Raw genomic sequence first — 23,127 nt, forward strand, 5'->3', positions numbered from 1 at the left:
CTGCTCGCTGGGGCTCGGGCCCCTCGGTGACAGGTGCCTCTGAGCCACCTGTGCCAGCTTCATCAGAGTCAAAAGTCCTTAGGGCCTCCCCACCCAGCAGGTGAGGTAGGGAGGGCCCCTCCCCAGCCTGGGGGGCCGGCACACCTGCAGGGGACCTCCATCAGAGGTCACAGGGCGGAGGCAAGGGTGAGTGGGGTCAGGCCAGGCCCAGCCTAACTGCTGCAGTTGGTGCCGTGATAAGGGTTTTGGAAGGTTTCTCTTTCCCAGTGGTGGAATTCTAACTAATCTTAACAGGTCTAGTGATGGCCAGATAGTGACCTTCCCTGCTTGTTCTCCTCAGTCCCAGGAACCTGGCTTGAGTGGCCTCCGGGTGGGGTGGAGGACAGCCCAGGGCTAGCTTCTCTTCCTCCTGCCTGCCTATGAATCGGGCCCTGCAGGCCACAGTGGCAGCTGCCCAGGGTGCCCTCGGGTTAGCAGTATAGAGACCTGGACCTCCTGTGGAGGAGCAGGGCATTTCATCCTTGGGAAGTCCCCCCACCCCACCTGCCACAAGCATGTCCCAGGGCCCAGCAGGCCAGGTCTGTCCTCCCCATCCCCGCAGTCAGGTCCATGGCCAGGTAAGATAAGAGTATCTGGGAAGGGGGCGGGGACACCAGCTTGGGTCACGCCTGGGAATCGGCACCTCTCTAGCAGAAAGATTAAAGATTAAAGCCAAGCCTTCTCTCTCCAAGTCTGGCTCCATTGTGGATTCACCCCTTGAATGCTCCTGGGATCCAAGGTGGGTCTTAGAGCCCTCCCTCTGCACACGTGGTCTCTAAGCTCCCCGTTTCCCTGATGATCATTCCTGTAGGGCTGGCCCAGGCAGGGTCCTTGCACAGGACCCATGCATGGCCTAGCCACCCAGCAGCTACAGGCTCAAGGCCCTCTGGTTAAAGCCATCCCACTTCTGGCTCTGGGCTTAGAGTCCCAGGGAGTCCTGGACCGTCCTCTGGGTCAGAGGCCACTCTGGGGACACGCGTGGACAGAGCTGCAAAAGAACACACAGAGGCCAAGGCTGTTTGCAGAAACTAGTTGAATTTCGGGTTAAGAGTTTCCTTATAAGTGTGTCTGGCTCAGGGCTGGGCAGGGGGTGGCCAGACCCTCCCCATGTTGCCCAGGTCTCTGGGGTGGGAGCAGAAACAAAAGTTGAAGGAAGGGTAGGGCCACTGCTACGTCCCGGATGCAACAACTTGGGAAATCATGTTAATCAAGAATCGAAAGTCCCTCTAAACTGTAGTACTGCACTTAAAAAATCAAAAATAAGATGCCCAAGTCACAGCTCTGAGGATGGTGGCCCCAATCCACTCGGGGATGTTGCTGTGATCGGAGTCCTTGATAGATCCTGGACCTAGTCATCATTTGGGGCCAGGAGGGAAGGTGACCTCTTGCCCAATCTCAGGATCTTTGCTTGATGGAGGTCCCAGTGACGTCCCAGGAGGGTGGCAGGGGGGATCTGGGTGGGCTGAAGCACCCAGCGAGGACGGACACACAGAGTCTGCTTTTTGACTGGGGCAGGACAGAAAACCAGTCACTTTGTCGGAGGTAAGGGAAGAACACAGTTCTCTAGAAAGATCAGATTTGCCAAGAGAGGAGATGCTGGTGCTGATTTGTGTGTTGATCTGGGGGTAAGTGGGGGAGAGAGGGTCAGGCTGGATATGGGGCTGGGCTTTCCTGGTGGTGGGGGTGGGGTATGGCTCAGAGGTTGCTGAAGAGTTCGTTTTTCTTGCTCCAGTCCATCTGCGGGGCCCGTTTGCTGACACGCTTCTGGTGGGCCCTCTCTTTGGCCACGGCCAGGGAGATGTTGAAGTCCAGGATGGGGTCGGAGGATGAGGAGGAGGTAGATGAGGGTGCCGTGGAGTCCTGTTTCTTGGGGCTGTCTTGGGAATTCAGCTGCAAAGAGGAGGAAGAGGGGGGCCTCAGTGCCTCAGCGAGGTGCTCCCTTGAGGCCATGCGCGGGGAAGCCAGGTCACGAGAACAGAACGTGGCTGAGCGTGTGACCTCCACGGCAGGCTGGTGTGCCAGGAGCGAGCGAGACCTGGGAGCAGACTTGCTGCCACCCAGTGCCACCCCCCATCCGCCCGGCCTTACCTCCTCACTGGTGTCACTGGAGGCGGTTCTTGCCAGGGGTGGCACGGGGCTCTCGGAGGCCGTCTCGGCCAGGGCTTCAGGACTGTTCTCCTGGTGCAGAGAGGAGAGGAGGCGTGTGGGTGGGCAGTCCTGAGCTATGAAGGCACTCCCGGGGAAGACGGGGCCTCGGTCTGAGTCCTGCCATCCACCCCAGAGTCCCGCTGTCTGAGCCTGCCAGGGCCCCGTGGGGATTTGCACTTTCACATTCTTGCAAGGATCAGAGGGCAGCTGGGTTCCACCATCCAGGGCAGCAGGACCACCCCTCGTGGGATTAGCTGGATGGCTCACCCGGCCCCTGTCCTCCCAGGCAGCCTCTGGGGTTGACTCCTCCTTGGCACAGTGACCACGGAGGGGCCTCCTGGGGTGTGGGGGTGCCGGGAGACTCTGCTGAGTGTGGGGAACACCCGTGATGTCCCGAGTCTCCTGCAGCACACCTGACTTGTTTACTTGGACTTGACCCCCGGATTCTTGAAATCTTAACCCCCAAGCAGCCAAGAAGGGCTTTGAGGGAATAAGGTCGGGGAGAGTTAAGAGACCCGCAGGGAAAGGGACTGAAGGCTCAGGTGGTTCAGGGCCTTCTTGCTGCGACCCCAGCAGGAGCCCTCAGGAAAAGGAAGCCTTGGAGCAGACCCTGAGGAGCCCTCCCGCCCTGTGGCCTGACCCCGAGGGGGCTGTCCCAGAGCCCAGGCCTCGGGCCGCAGCTGGACACTGAGCTTCTGCCTGGGTTCCCGTGGCCCCAGCTGGCACCGGGCCGCGCCATCTCTCCCCTGGCCCCCACTTCCCTCGGCCTGGGTAGGAGGGGCTTTGTTCTCCCAACCCAGACTGGAAGTAGCAGGGGCCCAGCAGCCCGCGGGCAGACACTGCCGCTCTGTTCTTGGGGGGAAGAATGGCCTCCTGTGTGGTGGGGAGCTGAAGGCGGGGCCTGTCACCCAGGATGGGCCTGGCCAGGCGGCTCCATCCCCTCTGCCTCGGCCCCAGGCTGGGGCCCTTACACGGCCTGGGACTTGAGAAGTGAGGTCTCCACCTGAACCAGACCCTGTCCTCCTCCTAACCACACGTCCTCCCCCGCCTCCCGCAGCCCCAGGGCTGAGCCCAAGAAGCATCAGGGCTCTGCCTTTACCTTCTCGATCTCCCCATTGGTAATGGGCTCAGGCAAGGGACCTAGATGGGGAAGAGAAGAGCGCAGGTGAGTCAGAAGACGTGGGAACAGAGTGGGGCGCGGAAGGCGGGGGGTCGTGGGGCTTGGCTAGACTGCTTGACCTTGTTCCCCAAGGTCAGTGTTTAAGTCTCCTGACTGCCACCCACCATAGTACACTGGACATTCTGACAACCCAGCAGCCTCAGACTATGTAACATTGAACAAAACAGCTTGCCCTTACTACATCTCAAGGCTCTTTTGAGATTTCCTATTCAGCTCCATCAAAAAGACGGGGGAGAGGCGGTGGGGAGTTGGGGATGGACATGTGCACGCTGCTATATGGAAAGTGGATAACCAACAAGAACCTGCTGCAGCGCACAGGGAACTCTGCTCACTGTCGCGTGGGGCCTGGACGGGAGGGGAGTTTGGGGGGGAACCGATACATGTGTGTGTATGCCCGAGTTCCTAAACTGTTCATCTGAAACTGTTGTAACATTGTTAATTGGCTGTACTCCAATACAAAATAAAAAGTTTAAAAAAAAAAGGAAAACAGGTGCCTACTCAATCCCAAGAACCACTGATGAGTAAGGAGCTGTTTGAAAAAAGCACTGTCATAGACAGGGCTGAAATTCCAGGCAGCTGCCTCCCAACCACCCAGGAAGCTTGTTAGAAATACAGATCCCTGGGCTTGACACCAGGGTGTCTGTCTCAGTGGGTCTGGGACGGGCCTAGGAATCAGTATTTTTCGAATGCTTCCTAGGTGACGGTGTGTCAACAGAACTGGGAACCACGCCCTGGTTATGATTATTAGCTGCGAGAGAACCCCAACTCCTCCTGGCTAGTGTGGGGATGGAGGGGGGGCCCCAGGGCTCAGGGCAGAGTCCTGGGCGTGCCCTCCCCCAGCCAAGGGGAAACCTGGTGGTGGCAGGTGGGGTCAGAGGGCGAGCACGCCCTGGGGTCACCCTCCCTGGCCTCACTCTGGGTAGACTGTCCACCTGGCTGCAACGGGGGCTGTTCCATCTCCATTCAGCCTGGGTGGGTTTCTTCTGAGCGCTTAGCTTAAGATCAGGGTACGTCTTTCTCCTTGCCCTGGGCCGGGGCAGGCACACCTCTCATCCAGCCTCCCACAGTGGCTGGGCAGGGACTGTGGGACATGGGGATACTCATTCCCACCCTCCACTGCACCCAGCTCACCCGTGAGCTGTGGTCTACCCAGCTGTGGGCAGGAGGCAGCGGCTGGGGACGTGCATCCCCTGAGAGGAGGGACACCCAGGGAGGGGACCCGCCCCCGTGCCTCCCTCCGCAGGTCCTCTGATCAGAGGCTGCAGTCACGGAGGTTCCCAGGGCCCTTCCTGCCCAGTCAGGGGGGAGAGAGAGGGTTGATGACTTGGGAGTCGGGGGAGAAGGGTGCTGGGGGAGGCAGGGGCAGGTACAGGAGCAGCCGAGGGGAGCCTGGATTTCAGCCATGTCTTCCCACACTGGGGCCTCCCTGGCGGCTCAGTAGTAAAGAATCCACCTGCCAACGCAGGAGACCTGGGTTCCACCCCTCGGTGGGGAAGATCCCAGGGCATGGCAAAGCACTCCAGTATTCTGGCCTAGGATAACTCCACAGGAACAGGAGCCTGGCGGGATCGCAAAGAGTTAGACAGGGCTGAGCAACCAACACTTTCCCTTTCCCATACCACGTCGCCAAGAGCAAGGCTGGGGAGACTTCTCTGGGCCTCGGATTCCCCCCTAATGAGGATGGGGATTATCGGACTTACCTGCTTCCCATGAACTCGGGAGTCAAGGGTACAGTGGTACCCACCTCCCATGACCGGAGTCTGCTAGTGACTTCCAGGATACCCCCAGGACCCACTGGGCCCCTCCAAGTTGGCGATCTGAATTTGTGGCAAGACCTCTGTGTGGACCCCTGTGCCCCACATCTGACCCTCAAGGAAACCCCACCCATTGCAAAGTCCAAAGAGGTTCCGCCTAGTCCCGCAACCCCGGGAGCCATCTTCATCTTCCCAGGGAGAAGGTCCAGACCAGGGGGCAGAGCGCGGCTCAGCTCCTCCTCGTCCTGGGCGGTGGCTGCCCCGTTTGGCTTGGGTTTGGCTTGGGCCAGGGCGGGGGAGGTGCCAGGCTTGGCAGGGTGATGGAGGGGCGGGGGAGGGCAGGGGCCCAGGGACCCACCGCTCTCAAGCCAGCAAGCCTGGGTTTCCAAGACAACCTGAGAGAAGGGAAGGGGAGGCACTGGGGCCCTGTCACTGGACTCTGATCTGACCAAGCTAAGGCTGGAAGCCGCCCCAGAGTTAACTGTTTCCTTGCATCGGCCCTGCCCTGAGCGATTACCGCGAGTAGAGTGGGGCGGGGGTGGGGTGGGGGGACGGACATGGGGAGGCCCTGGGGGGTCCCCTCCCTCTGCGGAAACAGCAGCCCATTCCATCTCACCATCTCTTGTGCGGGTCCCCACCCCCCACCCCCCAGCCATACACCATCCTCAGAAACCCACTGCTGACGCCGGCTTCCTCTCCAAGACCCTCTCCCCCAACCCACACCGCCTGCCTCCCCTCCCGTGGGACCCAATAAAGTCCAGAGCACATTCCTGACCCGGGGGGGCCCTCAGGCTGCCAAGCCCAGCTCACCTTGCAGGTGTTCCTGTGACGGGATCACTTTGCATTTCTTGAAGAACTCGTCCGTCTCCCGGTCCACCACCAGCAGCTTGGCCTCGTCCCCACCGGCCTTGATGGCAGACACCACCTCCCCGTGCGGCTTGCCCTCCACGCAGACCCCGTTCACCTGTGGGTGGGGGCAGGGGTCAGCTGCACAGGTCTCAGTTCTGGGCGGGGGGCAGGTGAAGGCTGAGCTGGTTGGCAATCGGTGAACACACAGTGCCCACCCCAGCACCCCCGGCCTGTAGAGCCCTGAACCAGGCGAGAGGTCCTCCCACTCGACAGCTGGATGGGGAGGCAGAACACGTGGGAAAAGCCAAAGAAAATACCGGGCCAAGACTGAACAAACACAGCTGTGACAGACGGTTCGGGAAGGGTCTGGGAGGCCTGGGTTGGGCCCCAGCTTTTCTAGGTACTTCCCTGCCTGGGCCTTGGTTTGCTGGACTGTAAACTGAGCCGTCTTGGGAGAGCTGATCTTCCAGCTCTGAGGCTCGAAGACTGAGATTCTGGGACCTGCCCCAGGCCCTGGCTTCACGTTTCCTCTTCTGACCGGCAGAGCACAAGAGTGCAAGAGCGTGCCTGCCAGCCTCACTCGGGGGACGGATTTCATGGCCCCCAGCTCCGCCCTGTCCCTGCGCTGGTGTGGAGGCCTCGGAGAGCGGGAAACTGGCCATGGCCCAGGCAGCTCCCTGGACGGATGGGGGAACCGTGGGCCGCTGAGCGTGTCTGCTCCGCGAAGAGCCCGCAGGAGGTGCAAGCAGGAAAGAAGTCAGTTCACCTCTGTCTGTCTGTCCATCCATCCGTTCATGCATCTTCCCTTCCCTTTTAAAAAATCTTTTTCTTGGCTACACCTCGCAGCTTGTGGGATCTTAGTTCCCTGACCAAGGACCCAGGAGTGGAAGTGTGGCGTCCTAACCACTGGACCGCTAGGGAGTCCCCCATCCTTCCTTCCTTTCTTCTTGCCCACTCACCCATCATTCTCCCCGCCCTCTCTCCAGCATCTACGGGCTGTCTGGGCGCCTCGCGGGCTAACCAACGAGCAGATGCAGTGTTGGCTGCCCAGGAGAAGGCCATCAGGAAGGAGAAGCCTGGGAAGGGGGCAGGAAGCCTCACACTACCTCCACGATGCGGTCCTGGGCCCGGAGCCCCGAGGCCTCGGCAGGAGAGTCTGGGTCCACCGCCCGGATGAACTGGCCTGGCTTGGACTTGTCGCTGTGCAGGTTGAAGCCGTAACCATTGGGGCCCTTCTTCATGGCACAGAGCCGAGGCCGAAGCTCGCGCTGTGGGGAGAAAGCGGGGGACGTGGTCCTTCCACACCGGCCTGGGGTGCCGCCCTCCCTGCTCCGTGCCTGACCCCATCCCCCCGACTGGGGAAGGTTCCTCAGATCCTCCAGCAGCCAGAGAATGCTGGCCAGGGGCCCTGCCCTGCTGCAACCTGCCTGGGTGCCCCTGGGCACAGCGCCACCCCTGAGTCCGCGCCACGTTTCCCTCTTTAGGCAAGTGAGGGGTGGGAGTGGATTAGCTCAGGTCTCTGCCTTTCTGACATTCTAAGGTTAATCATGTTATTTGTTTTTGGCCACACCGAGAGGCATGTGAGATCTGAGTGACCCAACCAGGGATGGAATCTATGCCCCCTGCATGGGACGTGTGGAGTCAACCACCGGACTGCTAGGGAAGCCCATTTATCACGGTGTTTGGATGCCTACCTCATCCCTCCCAGCTAATGACTCGGTCTGCTCCCCTCCTGGTAGCATCCCTGCCAGCCTAAGTACCTGGGACAGTGACGGGGACCCTCAGCTGCTTTGTACCCTCCTCTCTGCAGGGGGGAAGCAAGGGCAGGTGCTTATTCAAAGCTGGTTTACATATTCACAGTAAAGCCTTCCCTCCCGCACGTGGACTCCCGGCTTGTCCCCACCAAGCCAAACGGCCCACCTAAAGGGAGCTGGGAGCCAGAGGACCACGGGGCTGAGAGAGGTACATCCGGGGGTCCCAGACGTCCCACCAGTGGAACCAAGGCCGAGGACGAAGCTAGTGACAGAGCCCCGAAGAGCCTGCTGGATCCCAGGGAGCCTGAATGGGGAGGGGGTGGTGGCAAGCAGGGCTGGACTGCGGGGAGCCCTGTGTGGCTGTGACCTGGAGAGGACCCGCCGAGAGGTGCTCAAACACTCAGACCCTCAGCGTGCAACAGTTCCCACCATCCTTGGCCCAGCCTAAGCAGCTTAGCTTAGAAGCTGCAGCCTGAGGGCACGTTTACATGATGGAGGAAACTGAGGGGGCCTGAGTGCTGAGCCCACTATGGACATGGGGTTCCCATTCCCCCGGCCCCCAGGCCTGCCAGTTTTGGATTATCACCCGGATGCCAGGCAAAGAGCAAATGCTGAAGTCAGGGCCCTGGCCCAGCTTCCAGCTTACCAGCTCGGTGACCCGGGGCAAGTCATTTCCTTCTCAAAGCCTTGGGTTCCTTGTTTATAGACTGTTCTCAATGCCACCTGCCTCCCAGGGCTGCTAGGAGGTCCGATTAACGTAGGTGGGAGCCCCTGACCACCCTACACCCTGTGCACGAGGGGACGCCCCGTCATTGCTAATACTGATGGACAGTCAGCCACTGGAAGCGGAGAGGTGAGATTCCGAGGGTGGGGTGCTGGTTGCTCTGAAACCTCACTGCCCAGCAGGGAGAGAAGGCAAGGGAGGGGCGGGGCGGGGCGGGGCGGAGCAGGGCAGCCCCACAGCCCTCCTGCCCCGACCTGCTGGGCCAAGGAGGCAGCTGCCACCTGCGGTGGACTCAGCCCCCACCCCTCTGCTCCGCGGAGGATGGGGGGGTGTGGGGTGGGGAGGGTGACTCTGCTTTCCTTCAGATGCCTGGGCCGGCCTTTCAGCTTCAGGATGTTGACTGGGGGTGTGGAGAGGCCCAGACCGGAAGGAGGGCGAGGTGACAGTTAGGCTTGGCTCTACTCCATCTGGGCATCCCAGACAAGAGCAGAGGCACTTAAGCGAGCATGAAAAAGGGGACGGGGGCCCCTGGGGGTCCCCGCAACTCTCCAGGTCCCCTCATCCCTCCCTGGCCCTCGCTGGCTGCGGGGCCCACTCCCCGCGGCCTCCCCACATCCACCCCCGGCTGGTTGCCGCCCCCCCATCTACTTCCGGGAGTGAGGCTCTTCTCCCCTAAAGCTAAGCCCTCCCACAGGCCCGTGGAGCAGGAACAGGTCCGACCAGTTGCTGCAGTGGGGAGGCTCGGCTTTCTGTGGCCAGAGCTCCTCTGTCACCCTGAGAAAGCGGGGAGGGTGAATCATGGGGAAGCCAGAGAACGGCCCGCGGTCTCCTGCCCCTCCTGCTGCCCCTGACTCCAAAGAGCCTCCCTCCCGTGAGTTAGGACCCTAACCCTAACCCCCATCCTGGAGATGGTGAAAGTGAGACCCCAGACGCGAAGCCCAGGGCCCGAGCTCCAAGGCAGAGGAGCCAGGGCTCCACCCCGGGCTCTGACTTGGAAACCCGTGTGCCCTGCCACCATCCATGGCAGGACTCAAAGCCTAGACTGGGAGGAGGCCCACTTGGGCAAGAGCTGCAAACTCGGGCTGCAGCCTCTGCTGGGAGGGGCGGGGAGATGATGAAACCACAGGCTTCCTTCCGGGGAGGGCGGTTCGGCTGGGAGCAGGCAGGCCTGGTGGCTTCCCTCACTGATCCGGAGCACCTGGCACCCTGGGGACCCTTGCCTGGGGACCTGTCCTTTGCACCTCACGCCCCTCTGCCAGCACCAGGCCATGAGGATCTCAAGAAGTGACAGATCCCCTCCCAGGGGTCCAGGAAACCCCAGGCATTTTCTGAGGTGCTCAGACTAGTATAGAACCCCACCCAGCTCCTACCTTCCCAAGCCCCCCAAGACTGGGCGGGGGGGCTCCCCTTCCCGAGTCTCTCTCCACCCCTCTTCCAGCTGCCTCCAGAGCTGTCACTGCCAGCTGCTGAGTCAGTAATCAAAGGAGACCAGCCCGGCCTGGTGGAGGCTGGTGCTGTCGGGAGTCCTGGGGCAGCTCCCCGAGGCCCCGCACTGAGATGTGGAGATGTCAGGCGCTGGCCAGAGCTTAGCCACTGCTGCTCTGGGCCTGGGGCCCTGGAGCTGGGGCGAGGGGATACCCGGGCCCTCCAGGACATCCTGGGCCTGGCATGGGGCCCCTAGGAGCTCACAAGCGGCCTTGGGCCGTGGTTGCAGCTCCAGAGGGGTCCGTGCTGGAGGTGGGGTGACTTCGAGGGGAATGTGGCCACAGAGTGTTCAGAGACTCAGGTGGGTCTTCAAGTGACCATGGCAGCTTGGAAGTAAAACACGAGGATCTGCTCAGCGAGGAGACTGGCAGAGAAGTGAGAAGAGGGACTGCCAGGCAGTGGTGGCTGAGGGGCTGTGCAAATGGGCTGGGGCGGCCGGGGCTGGACGAGTTTCTCACTCCCGACCCCTCCAGGAGCACTGCCTCCAGACTCTTCTCCTGCCGGCTTCTCCCACCCCCCAGGTCCCAGGCGGTCCCAAACCCTGCACAGGCCTGGCAGCAGCTCCCTCCACCACCTCCTCCGCCCCTCCCAGGGAGCCCAGCCCCACCCCCGAGTGGCCGCCCAGTCACCTCCACCCCCGCGGCCCAGGGAGCAGGCGTCGGGCACGGAATTCAATAGGCACCATCAGCAGCCACCTGGGAGGCTGGGGAAAGTCGATACCCTAATCCCAGCGACCGTCTCTGGGGAGCGGGCCGCCGCTCCCTGCTCCTCCCCTCCTCCCCGGGGAGGGAGGCCGGGGGCCAACGCCCCACTGGGCCTGCCCCTCCCTGGCCGACACCAAGGTGATGAGCCCTATGGAAAACATCCTATAGGCTCGTGGTTCAGGGTCCCAGAAGGTGGGGCTGGAGGAGCAGGAAGACCACTGGGGTGGCCAAACAGACAGAGGTGACTGGTCACCGCCCCTCCCCCAGCCCAGCCAGCCGGGGCTCGAGTTTATGCAAATAAGATAAGAATGGTACCTCCCGCCCCCAGCCCAGGAATCGGCCTCAGCAAGGGGGGATGGGTGGGGGGGGGCGGAGACAGGGAGACCAGGTCCTTCTGGTGGGGGAGGGGTGGGGATACTGAGGGGAAGGGGCCAGGGCTGCTCTGGAAACAGGCCTGGGTCTGGCGCCAGCTCTTCAAGGAAACCAGGGTGGAGGAGGTGGCTCTGCCTGGGGGGCACTGTCTTTTAGGACAGGCTGCGGGGTGACCGGGAGCTCAGACTGCAGGCCAGGGTCCAGGGCTCTGGGATGAAAGCATCCTTTCCTCACCCAAAGGGACAGACGACCAAGGGCTTGGCTGCCACTGACTCATGACCTCTGACCCCGATGTGGCTTCATGGATCTCACCCTAGAAGACCCCCGCCCAAAGGTCTGCACACGCTGAGGAATGCTGGACAACTTCCCTTTGTGGAAAAAGAAGGGACTCTGGCCCTTGATCCCGCCACTTCTCGGCAGGGAAGCCTCTTTCTGGAGCTTCACAGGGTGGGATCCGGATGATAACACGGGGGGCTACCGCTCTGACACTGCTCCTCAAGGGCCTTGAGCCAGGTCCTTCCCCGGCTCTTCTCTCCTGGTGCTGGCCAGAGACATGCCCGATGGAGCGTTTGGCTCAGGTCTCCCCAGGGCTGGGCAAGCCTGGGATGGAGCAGGCTGGTACCTGGGCTGCTGCCTGGCTGGACACCATCCAGGCTGGCTGCCCCATGCCTCCCTGCCCCCCCGCAGGCTCTCTCCTGTCACCCTTCTCATCCCTCCCCCTCCTCCCAGAAGCCGCTGCATTTAACTCCCGTGGGCGGTCCCAAGAAGCTCTGTAAGGACCTTCTTGGAGCTTGTGAAATTGGGACTCTGCTGAAATAACAAAGAGCAGCTGGCCTTTAACTAGCACTTGCTAATGCCAAGCACTGCGCTGGGGCTTTTAAGTGTATTTTCTCACTAAGACCCAACTATAACTCTTCGAGGAAGGTATTACCACCCTCACTTCGCAGTGGAGGAAGTGAAGTGAAGTGAAGTCGCTCAGTCGTGTCCGACTCTTCGCGACCCCATGGACTGTAGCCTACCAGGCTCCTCAGTCCATGGGATTTTCCAGGCAAGAGTACTGGAGTGGGGTGCCATTTCCTTCTCCAGGGGAATCTTCCTGACCCAGGGATCGAACCTGGGTCTCCTGCATTGTAGGCAGACGCTTTTACCATCTGAGCTACCAGGGAAGCGCCCACGTGGAGAAAAGTCGGGTTCAAATAGACAGCATAAATTGCTCAAGTACATGCAGCTGATGGGAGAAGAGGGGAGGCTTTGAGCTCAGATCTAGAGCGGCAAGGTCAAGAATCCGCCTGCCAAGCAGGAGACAAGGGTTCAATCCCTGGAGAAGGGAATGGTGACCCGCAAGTATTCTTGCCTGGAGAATCCCATGAACAGAGGAACGTGGTGAGCTACAGTCCATGGGGTTGCAAAGAGCTGGACATGACTTAACAACTAAAGAACAACAATTAGAGCAGCTTGTCTCACAGAAACAGAATGCTAGTCATGTCGGTAACTTAGAAGGTTCTAACAGCCACATTAAAAAGTAAAACAGAAACATGAGTGATCAATTTTAACCTTATTTAACACAACATATCCAAAATATCATCATTCCAACAGGTAATCTAGTAAAAAGTTAGTAATGGGATATTTTACATCCTTTTTGTCGTACTAAGTTTTCAAAATCTGGTATGTGTTTGATCTTACCTTTACTGCACATCTCAATTTCGACTGGCATACTTCAAGTGCTAGGAGTCACGTATGGCCAGTGGTTGCGGAAAAGGCCCATTCTACAGACCCCAGAGGTCTCACTCTCAACTATTCCTACATCCCCACGGCCTTTGCTGTCTCATTTGGGCATCATGACTTTATAACAAGCACGGGGAGACACTGGAGCCTTTTGTCCCTGGGAAGCCAGAGCTCTGGCCTCAGTCCCATGGCTGTGAGTGATACTGGAACCCAGATCTAACCCAACAGTCAAGGCAGGCCTCCGTGCGGAGGGGTGGGGGGTGGTCCTTGGTGCTACAGGGGAGCCCCAGAGCCAGTAAGGGCGGCTCTCACGCCCTGGAGATGAGGGTACTCTCTGCCAGGTCCATCACACAAGAAGGATGGGGCCTGGAGACTGCCCCTTCTGGGCCAAGGCCTCCCATCAGGGCTGACACCTTTCCTGATCGTGTCCCCTGGAGACAGAAGCACCTGGGAGCCCTGAACCCTTGCAGGGAGCTGGTTCCAGCAGCCTGAACTTATGCCTGTGTGATGGCCCTGGTGTGGCTCCGAATGTGATGGGCAGAGTCCGAGTGAGCGGGGTTCTCAGACACTGCCCTGCTGCAAGGTGAAGGCTCACTAGCTCAGAAGCCCGGGGCCACCCCCAGAAACGACGGAGCCTCAGCCTCCACAGGCAGACAGTAGGGCTAATCTCTGTCTCACAGGGTGGTCGTGGGGATTCACTGAGATAAGGCATGTTTAGTACAGAGCACAGTTGCCAGACACAGATAATAGCTACCATGTATTATTTATCAAGTTACAAAATGGAGAAAATAATACCTAGTTTGCAGGGTTGTGCTGGGGGAAAAACAAAAAAGAACAATGTAATTTGTATCATTATCTTTAGGGCACAGGGCCAGGCAATTAGCAGACTCAGGAGAAATGTGGATTTCCTTCTCTGCCTTGAGCTCCCATTACTGGGTCTAGAGCCCTGCTTTCTCTAAGAGGCTTGCAGCATCCACATAACCTTGGTGACGCCCCTTCTCCTAATTCCTAACCCCTCCACTTTCTTGGGGGCCGGTGGATGGGAAGCCTAGGGAGGCAGAGAAGGGCCCCCATGGAGACATGACAGGCTTCCTTGAGAAGGAAGCCCCCTTCCTCTCTCCAGGAGAATGTCTCCAGGATTGAACAGGAACCAGAAGATAAGGGGGTTGGATCCCTGGGGAGTGAGAAATCCCAAGTATGTGGTTTAAGAAGAAACCGTCCCACCCAGTCCCTTTCAAATCCAAACATCCTGCAGCTCAAATTCCCCTCTGCCCTGGCCTGTGTGAGATGAAACCCGGGAAAGAGGTTGGAGTTGTGCCCACCCTGCACTGTGCCACCTAGGGTGCCTACACGGTCTCTGCCTCTGGGATCAGTGTCAGGTGTGGCGGGAACCCCCCCATCCCGCCCCAAGCCGGGCACTTACACTCCCCTTCCTCCCCACCATCTCATCAAACACCCCCCACAACCCTGCAGGCTGGGAGCCTCTCTCCCCATTTCACAGAGGGAGAAGCTGAGGCTTGCAGGGAATGGTGACCCATCAGGGCCCCAGAGCCAGTAGGCAGCAGAGCTGGCATTCCCAGACTTCTGGCTTTAAACTGGAAGCTGCTAGTAGGCAAGAAAAAGCCAATAAGCTCTATCTGGAATTCCGATCTCTGGGTGTGCTCTCTAGGTACAAGCAGGCCCAGGTGGGCTGGGCTGAGATGACCCAGGACAAAGGTCCCCCAAGGCTGTTTAGCACTCATTCATTCAAGCAAAAATTATTTATTGAGTCCCTCCCTGCCCTGAGCCTGGACACGCTGGGGTGATAAACATAAATAAGCTACAGCTGTTGCCCTTGGGACTCTGAAGGAGGTCAGGTCGGGGGAGGAGAGGTGAACAGATGATTCAGATACTGGGCGTCGAGCAGATGAGAAAAGGTGGAAGGACAGAAAGCAGGCAGAGGTGAGGTAAGACGGCTCCTGTTGCCTGTGGGATACAGGAAAGGCCGCCTGGGAGCTGAGTGGTCTCGGGGAGCGTGCCCGGCGCAGAAGGGGTCTGAGGGTTCCCAAGGGTTTGCTGTCACCCCCAAATTAGACGAGAGGAAATGGAAGCTCAGAGAAACCTGGCCCGAGGTGGCTCGGCGAGTGCAAATACCAGGTGCAGAGGCTCAAAGCGCATGGCACGCTGGGAGGGAATCCGGACCCTCCGTGTGGCTCGGTGGGCTGGGGGTGTCCGAGAGGGGCGGTGGCGGGAGTGAGGAGACCAGATTGTGAAGGGCTGTTATTCAATAGTGATCCCAGACTGAGCATCTAGGGATGCCAGGCTTGGTCACAGTTGCCCATGCCCAAAGGGAAGGGCAGATCCAGGCCTGGCTGCACCTCCTGGGTAAGGGTGTAATCGTCACTGTGAAATGTTTATTAACTCAGAGGCCAGCCACCAGCATTCACTGAGTGCTTACTTAGTGGAGGCTCTGAGCTACTGGCTTAACACATCCTCATGTAACCCACCAACCCCACGAGGCCGCTGTTGTCACTCCCGAATTAAACGAGAGGAAATGGAAGCTCAGAGAAACTTGGCTAGAGGTGGCCCAGCGAGCACAGCTGAGCGGGGGTGCTGCGGCTCCTCCCTCCCCAGGGGTGGACGTGGGCCAGGCTGGAAGCACCCCACTCCTTCCTCCGAGACCAGTACTACGAGCACCTCTTTGCCTTCTGTCCTGAACTGTTGTTGACCCAGGTCACTCCTCCCAATGAGATGTCACCCGCCAACCCTCTCTGCTTGACAACTCCCCACCAAAACCTTTTCCACTTCCAAGAACTAACGGAGATGTCATGACAGTCCCGACTTTGCAAGTAAATTCAGATTCAAAGTAATCAATAGCATGCAAACGCTGTATGTATCCCTTATACAGACCCCCCCACCCCACTCCCCACACCTTGTCTTCTCAGGGAACAATGAACTCTTTTGTCTATTAACTTTTTTTTTTTTGAAGACAGGGTGAGTCACCTGCATGCCCACCATACCAAATTTCACAGGAATTTCCTAGCAGAGGGGCTTAACACTGCTGAGCAGCTACACAGAGGCTAAAGGAGATCCCAGCTCGTGGCTGGGATTCAAATGCCTGGGCTCACAAGGAGTTCAGTCCAGCACCCACTAGGGGCTCAAGCGTATTATTGTTTGTAAAATCCTAGAGAAGGCAGGTGTCACTGGAATCCAATGCTCCCGTTTTATCAATGGCAGAACCAAGGCTCAGAGAAGTCCTGACTCACTTGTTGACCCGAAATCCCAAGAGGCCTGGTGACGATGTCCTAGGGAAGGGCTGGAGGAACTGGCCCGATAAAGCATACACACGGATGCAGGTGTCAAACCCTCACCTGGGGGAAACCCCATTCTGTGGTCACCCAGAGAGCAGAAGCCAACCTCCGCTGCTTCTCAGACGGCCTGGCGGGTGAGCGCACGTGGAAGGTCAAGGCCTCCATCCTGGCCTCGGGGTCCACCAGCCCCCCAACAAAACCGAAAGGGCAGTGGGAGGAGCTGAACTTGACTGCCACTTGCGGGGTGAGGGGGGCAGGTTACTTGTGCAAGTGCCAAAGTCCATTAAAAAAAAAAAACAACAAAATGGGAATGCTAAGTCGGTGCCCTGGGCACAAAGTTCAAACTGGATTTGTCTGGGACCAGAGATCATGAGTGTTCCAACTCCCTGGGGTCAACCCCCTGCCGGGGTGCTCTGACCCCACCCCCACCCTTGCCAAGGCCAGCTTGGCGGCGGCAGGAAGTGGACACCCAGTGGCCCTGGCATTCCCAGCACCCAGCTCCGGCTGGACAGGGCTCCTGGTGACCTCACTTCTACCAAACCAGTTGGTCCTCTCCGGCTCCACCTTCAAACTGAAAGGCTGAACTGTGCCCTTTCTGTGTCACGGGAGGCTCCTACCGGAACCACGGACACCCCTGCCAGCAGGTGGAGAGCTGGTAAAGCCGAAGAGGCCCAGGGGAGGCCCCGGCCCTCCTCCTCCCAGTCTCACCTTAAGGCCACCCCTACTCTCTGGGCAAGGAAGGCTCAGTTCAAGTCCTGTTTCTCCTTGCCCCTCCTGCAGCTGATGCAGACTGGGGTTATAAACACCCAGCGCGGGCAGAAAGCAACCAGCCTGCAAGGCAACCAACCAGGCAAGACCACCTGCCCGTGGTGACCTCCTGGCTGCTGTCCCACTCCCCACCCCCACAGCCAACCACCTCTCCAAGGTCTTCCCTCCTGCTCCCAGGCAGGAGCTAGCTTACTCCTCACATTCCTGAGAATCATAAATCCTCCTGGGGGCTGAGCTGCCACCACCCCCGGACCAGGCGCCCCAGCACCTCCTCCCTCAGCCCCGCCCCCACCCATCTCCTGCAGACGGTGGAGCTTCTTTCTTAGAAGTCAGGCTGGACTTCAGGAGGATGAAGTCCACCAGGCTGAAGTTAATGATACACAGGCCAGCGGGCTGTGGGGAAGGGGGGAAAGGGCCCCCTCCCCTCCCACCGCTGCGGCTCCACACCGAAAGAAGGTGGTTATTTCTCCAGCTTTTCGAAGTCCAGGCCGCTTCATTTACCACCCCCGGGGGGCCTGTGGAGGGAGCTGGCCACTCAGAGGAGGGGTGGAATTGGGGGTCCCAAGGGACAGGAGCAGACAGCCACCAACAGAGTGGAGGAAAGGGAGACTGGGTTCCCTTGAGCCGCCCTCCTTCACCCTCACTCCCTAAGGCGCTCAGGGTCCCAGCCCAGCTTGGGGATGGGGCGCAAGGGTCGTGGGACGCAGCCTGAAGACTGTAACTGCCAGTCGGCCCGGTCGGCGGGCGGAAGCAGTCTCGCCTCCGAAGATCGAGTTTCAGAAAGACAAGGCGGGGAGCAGGGCTGGGCATCCGGGGCGCCTGGGTCTCCCCACTACTCTCCTTCCCACCCGGTTCCATCCAGCCTCGCCGCGAGGCCCGGGCCCGCACTTACCCGCTCCTGATGGCTCTGCTCGGCCTCTCGAGGCTCTGGCGCGGCGGACGGCGGCTCATTCTCGCCGCCGGCCCCCCGCGCCTCGCCGGCAGCGGCCGGCGGTTCGGCCTGCCCGGGTCCTTCCTGGGCACGCAGCATCTCCTCCCGGACCCGGAGGCCCAACTTCTGCAGCCGCTCGTCGGTCTCCGGGTCGACCACCAGCAGGCGCACGGAGTTGAGGGCGGCACGGATGCGGTTCACCACCTGCTGGTGGGTCTCCTTCTCCACGTTCTCGCCGTTCACCTCCACTAGCCGGTCTCCGGCCAGCAGTCCCGACTTCTCGGCAGGCGAGCCGGGCTCCACCAGCCGGATGTACTGGCCTACCTTGCCCTTTTCCCCGTGCAGGTGGAAGCCGTAGCCGTTCGGACCTTTCTCCAGGCAGCAGAGCCGGGGCAGGGGCGCCCCGGCCGCCGCGTCCGCGCTCATCTCGCTTGGCAACGGCTCAGTGGCGCTCAGCGGTGTACAGTCGGGGTCCGAAGGCGGGCCGGTCCAGTTCCGCGTCTCACCCTGCGGGCCGGGAGGCGAGGGTGAGAGCGGCAGGGCAGCCCGGCGACGCCGGACAGGGCAACAAGCGAGCAGGTGTCCCGGGAGCCGCGGCGGCGAACGGCGAGGAGCCGAAGCCGGGACTCAAACACCGATCCCCGCCCCGCGCAGCGACTGAGCGTTCCAGAAACCGCCCGGGCCGCATATCCCGGGGGCGGGGCCACGCGGAGGGTGTGGACCGCCGGGGGCCAATCAGAGGCCTCTCACGGGAGGCGCTCTGGCCGGGTGAAGGACGCTGGCCAATGGGAGAACTCGGGGGCGGGGCTCCGGGGTCCGCTCGGCACCCCGCGGCGGGAGAAGAAAGACCGCTCAGGAAGTGAAGTGTTTGTTACCGAGTGCCCGGAGTGCAGGCCCGGGGAGGGGCGCTGGGTGCGGGGCGGGGGAGTTCCTGGTACCGGGCAGGGTGGCTCGCAAGATCGGTTCTAACTACCCCCCTCCGCCACCACCACCACCTGCGTCAGGGATTGAGCGCGCCAACCCTCGAGTAAAGGACCCTGAGGCTTTAACAGCCTTCCGCCAAAGAGTGCATCTCCAGTTGGGGGGTGAGGGTGGGGTGGGGGCGACTGTTGCTAGGAGAACCAATCCGGCTCCGGCGCTGCGAGGTCCCCACAGTTTTACTGTGGTCCAGGCTCACCTCGGACCCAAGAGAAATGTTGTTCTAACAACAATATTTTCCTGTTTGTGGGGCGCTTGGCGCTGTCCCAGGACCTGCTAGTAGGGGCACGGGCTCCGATCTTCGCTGGGACAGTGTGAAGGTCCAGCAGAAAGCCCAAGGCTTCAGTGGGACTGCCCAGCGAAGACTGGCCACCAGGGTCAACGGTGTATCGGCGTCAGCCTTTGGCTAGGGAGGTGGGGGAGGGGAGAGGCAGGTCAGAGTCTGGTAGCCGATCTCTGGGTACAGAGGAGCCCTGGCGTTTTTCAACAAAGAAAGTAAAATGATTAGGACCGTGAGATAATAAACCTTCTTTCAGCTCCTACTTTCACATGAGAGGCTGGTCACAAAGGCTGGGGGCCGTCTGTAAGGGTGAGGTGACCAGTTTGGGGGAGGGGTGGGCATTGAAGGATGAGGATCAAATGATTTTGGCAGTTAGTGACAAGCAACAACGATCCTTTCAACATGAACTGCCCCCACCCTCCCCCTACCCCCACATCACGTCCACCTCAAAGAAACAGTGGACAGGGTGTACTTTCCACAAAATACTGCCATTTAATGCTGGAAAACACAAATGCTAGAGGCCCAGAGCAGCCCATGTGACTGGATCCCTGCAACCTGCCTTGGGCCCCAGAAGAACCCTGCAAGGTCAGGCTCCTCCCTGCTCCGCCTGGAGAGCTTCCTTATCGGCCTGAGTTGGAGCTGCTGACTTTGCTCAAAGAGCAAGATTTCTGCTTTGAAAGCAAATGCAGCAGCCTGAGAAATGGGCAGTACGTACCTTACACACCCCTCTCCCGGCTCCTGGTATACAGAGCCGGAGTAGAGGTGTCTCTGGGTCATAATCTGCACAGCTCCTGACCTCGTCCCAGGGTTGAGGTCAGGGCTTGGGGAGACCTGTGACCTTGGCGCCACAGAAACTCCTTGCAGCCCCTCTCCCCACCCAGATCTTACCAGCCAGACCTTGTTTTGCATACAATGTGTTGATTTACCCGGAAATGGAGGACCTCTTACTCCCTAAGCTGGCTCAGTTAGAAGAGAGATAAAGCAGTTTGGGCTCTAAGATCTATGGGTCTGTCTGTCTGAGAGAAAAGGAATGGGGGAGGTCAGGGAGGAGGCGGCACTTGGGTTTGGGGTTACACAATGGTGTGAGGTTTGCTCACTTCTGCCTCCTGCCTACGCCAGGATCAGGGTTTTCTCTGCTTTCTCTTGATTGGGCTCTTTTGTCCAGTAGAAGCACTAGAGCACAAGTAGCTTGTGGGCTGCATACCTGCCAGAGGGTTGGGACCAGAATAACCTTTTCCTGTCTATAACCTTAGGTGTCTGGAGACATAGATGGAAAGGTAGAAAGATAAGGCCAGGGATTCAGGGAGGAGGGGCTCCTCTGGGATCTGAGGTTCAGAGAACAGGAACCAGGTGTTTCCAGGTGCCTTCGTGTGTTTGTGGGCTGGAGGAAAAGGGGTACACCTCCCTGAAGGGGGGCCAGTAAGCCCAGAGGTAGCCAAACAGATAGACCTAATCTCTGCTGCTCCTCTCCTATCTCCTCATAGGGAGCCAGGTCTCTTGCCTAATCCCCACATCTCTTATCTTCCAGAGGCTTTGGTCTGACTCCCAGCACAAGGGCTCTGTTTTATTGGGGAAGATTGCTCTCTGGGGAGCTGGAGGAAATGAAGGCCTGGGTTTGCTCAGCCTCTTGCCAGCTGAAGGATTGGGGTATGGGGGGTGGGGTGTCACTACTTCCCTTTATGCCCCAGAAGTGCATCAGTGCCCCCTGGTGCTGAGCTGGAGCAGTGCCACCCTCATGGTGCTCAGGAGGGAGGCCCAGGCCCCCAAGTGCTAGTACTAGAAGGCCAAAGGACCACCACCAGCTCTCTGGCTTGGTTTTTCTGATGCCCTGTTGATTAAGTTATGTGTCATTAAAATGAAAGACAAATATTTTGCCCTCCCCTGCGGACACAGGGAAGCTCCAGGAGCTAGGGGAGGGGCAGGAGTCTGGAGGGGCTGTGCAGGGGGTCCCCCAACTCTTTCCCCGCTGGCTCAGCTGCTCAGAAGAAGCCAGGTCTGGGGGCGCAGGGGGAGGCTGCATGGAGCTTCCTTTCAGACCCTCGGGATTCACAGGAAGGAGCAGCAGCTGGGCCGCTTCTTCTGGGACTCCACGTAGTCTCGGATCTGGAAGCTGGGCTCATCCGCCTGCTGCCCGGCTCTGTATTTCAGCTCCCTTGAAGAGGAAGGAGAAGTGGGCTGGGGAGCTGAGGCTTGCCCCAGTCCCACGGCCTCCGAATGCAGGCTGTAGATAGACCCAGGGACTGGGCGAGGGGCCAGGCCCCATTGGACCCCAGATGGCGCCACCCTGCCCTGCACACTCTCCTTCCCGGCTCAGCACTCACTTGGCAATGGCCAGAAAGGCTAGCTCCACATTCATGCCCGTCTTGGCGCTGGTCTCCATGAAGGGAACTCCATATTCCTGCCAGGGGGAGAGCGTGCTCCGTGGCCAGTCTTGGGCTGCTCCCATCCCTTCTCTCCCGCCCCCCCGGCTAGTCACTTACCCTGGCCAGCATCTCTCCGTCCTCTGAGCGGATCACCCTTTCACTGCTCACATCTGCCTGTCAAGCCCAGGTGGGTCACTCTGGGGGAAGGACGCCTTGACCCCAAGCTGGCCCCTCTCTCTGCCCTGGGAGCAGGACCTCCTGCCCTCTGCTGGTGGTCTGCGGCACTGCAGGTGGTCTGATCCACCCGGGGCCAGGACCCCCTCCTCAGGTTCTTAGCTCCCAGCAGGGGGATCTCACCCCAACTTAGAGAGATGGTGGGTAGCTCTGCTTGGCAAAGGGGTGGTGACCAGCTTCAAAGGGATGGCAGTAGTTGAGGTTAACCCTCTCCCATCTCAGATCTTCACCCATGTATCTAGTCCCTAGGATCTAACAGAGTAGCTGGGCATTCCTGGACTACTCAGGAAACAGCTCCACCTTTCCCTGCAGGGGGCCAATTCCAAACCTTTAAGAGGGCAGGTGAGATGGGCAGAAGCCTGCAGATAGGTCTGACCTCTGAACTGGAGGCTGTAAAGGGTCCTTTGCTGGCAGGATGTCCAGCAATTACTCTGGTGGCTGTGGGGGAGGGTGGGCCGACCCTGCCCTGGAGCCACTCACCTTGTTGCCCAGAAGCATGATCACCACATCCCTCTGGGCGTACTCGTGAATCTCAGTGAGCCAGGCCTGTGAGAGAGGGCGTGCTGAGCCGCAGCCATTCCCCTCCTTCCCCCGGCCTTCCCTGCTTCTCCCCTCTGGATCCTCCTAGGCTACTCACTGCCCCCGATCACTGAACACGATACCCTGGGCCTTCTCTCTCCTGCATCTTTGCTCGGGCCTCTCTCCAGCCCTGCATAGCTCTAAACCCCTTACAGTGTAACTCTCAGTTCTATGGAAGATAGAGGAGGTACAGGCTTTATGTTCTAGATCAGCTCTAGTCACCAGCACTCTCCTTGAGTGCCCCGTAGAGGATTCTAAGGCTACGTAATGGCTCGGTGATCAAAAATACTGTGATCGATTAGAGTTGTCTGCCATGCCCATGGGGTTGGCAGTAGGGATGCCATGGGTTCCATCCAGTTGGTAAGCTGTTTTATCTCTATATGTCTGGTTTCCCCGGTTTGCTTGCCAACCTCTTGAGGTCGGAGAGCACGTGAAACCTTCACTGTACTTTGCACAGAGTCAGTGCTTATATTTATTGAATTATTGCCTCGACTACTGGATAGTTTGCTTGTGAGGACAGATCCACTCATTTTTGTCTGCCTGAGTCACTTTCTAGAAACTTGGGCTGCATATACGGTAGACTTTTTCTGCTTGGGCTCTCCCCTTGAGCTCTTGTCCAGGGTGGAGCTGGGGACTTTCTGAACATGCTGTCATGAAGTGCACTCATGAATCACAGGCAGGGATAAAGCAAGTGGCACACAGCCTGCTTGGCCTTCATGCCCACATGCCAATCAGCTGCCCACGAGGAGTTTATGACTTCTGAGTCACAGCTCGGGTGTTTTTAGGGAGGCAGCAGTATTCCAGGCTCCACCCATTCCCACAGAGCAGGAAGCGGTCCTGCCCTGCTGGCTCCCGAGAGTGGTGCGTGGTGGGGTAGGGAGAACCTACCCGGATGTTGTCGAAGGAAGATTTGTTGGTGATGTCGTACAACAGGAGCAAGGCTGGAGGGGGAGAGAGAGGTCACACGGGG

General features: G+C 59.4%; 2 protein-coding genes and 1 non-coding gene across 5 annotated transcripts in view; all 3 read right to left on the minus strand.

Moving 5' to 3' along the window:
* Positions 1-1,055: 1,055 nt before the first annotated feature.
* Positions 1,056-18,396, minus strand: NHERF1 (NHERF family PDZ scaffold protein 1). The gene is made up of 6 exons (XM_070480015.1): positions 17,685-18,396; positions 7,077-7,238; positions 5,932-6,085; positions 3,287-3,327; positions 2,128-2,217; positions 1,056-1,929 (listed from the first exon to the last, which is right to left on the minus strand). Exons 1-6 carry the CDS (start codon positions 18,147-18,149, stop codon positions 1,735-1,737), a joined length of 1,107 nt encoding a protein of 368 aa, XP_070336116.1. The 5' UTR covers positions 18,150-18,396; the 3' UTR covers positions 1,056-1,734.
* On the minus strand, positions 12,102-12,175 carry TRNAC-ACA (transfer RNA cysteine (anticodon ACA)). The gene has a single exon. It is a non-coding gene; the product is annotated as a tRNA-Cys (tRNA).
* A 1,054-nt stretch (positions 18,397-19,450) lies between the features above and the next one.
* Positions 19,451-23,127, minus strand: part of RAB37 (RAB37, member RAS oncogene family) — a 65,536-nt gene continuing 61,859 nt past the window's right edge. For all 3 annotated transcript variants that reach the window (XM_070480019.1, XM_070480020.1, XM_020872751.2), the window contains 5 exons: positions 23,046-23,098; positions 22,059-22,124; positions 21,462-21,518; positions 21,303-21,379; positions 19,451-21,133 (listed from right to left, as the gene is read on the minus strand). In XM_070480019.1, the coding sequence (XP_070336120.1) occupies positions 21,028-21,133; positions 21,303-21,379; positions 21,462-21,518; positions 22,059-22,124; positions 23,046-23,098 (359 nt within the window). In that variant the 3' untranslated portion in view covers positions 19,451-21,027. The remainder of the gene's footprint in view (positions 21,134-21,302; positions 21,380-21,461; positions 21,519-22,058; positions 22,125-23,045; positions 23,099-23,127) is intronic.

Source organism: Odocoileus virginianus, chromosome 17 (genome assembly GCF_023699985.2).
Source record: "Odocoileus virginianus isolate 20LAN1187 ecotype Illinois chromosome 17, Ovbor_1.2, whole genome shotgun sequence".
Lineage (NCBI taxonomy): Eukaryota > Metazoa > Chordata > Mammalia > Artiodactyla > Cervidae > Odocoileus > Odocoileus virginianus.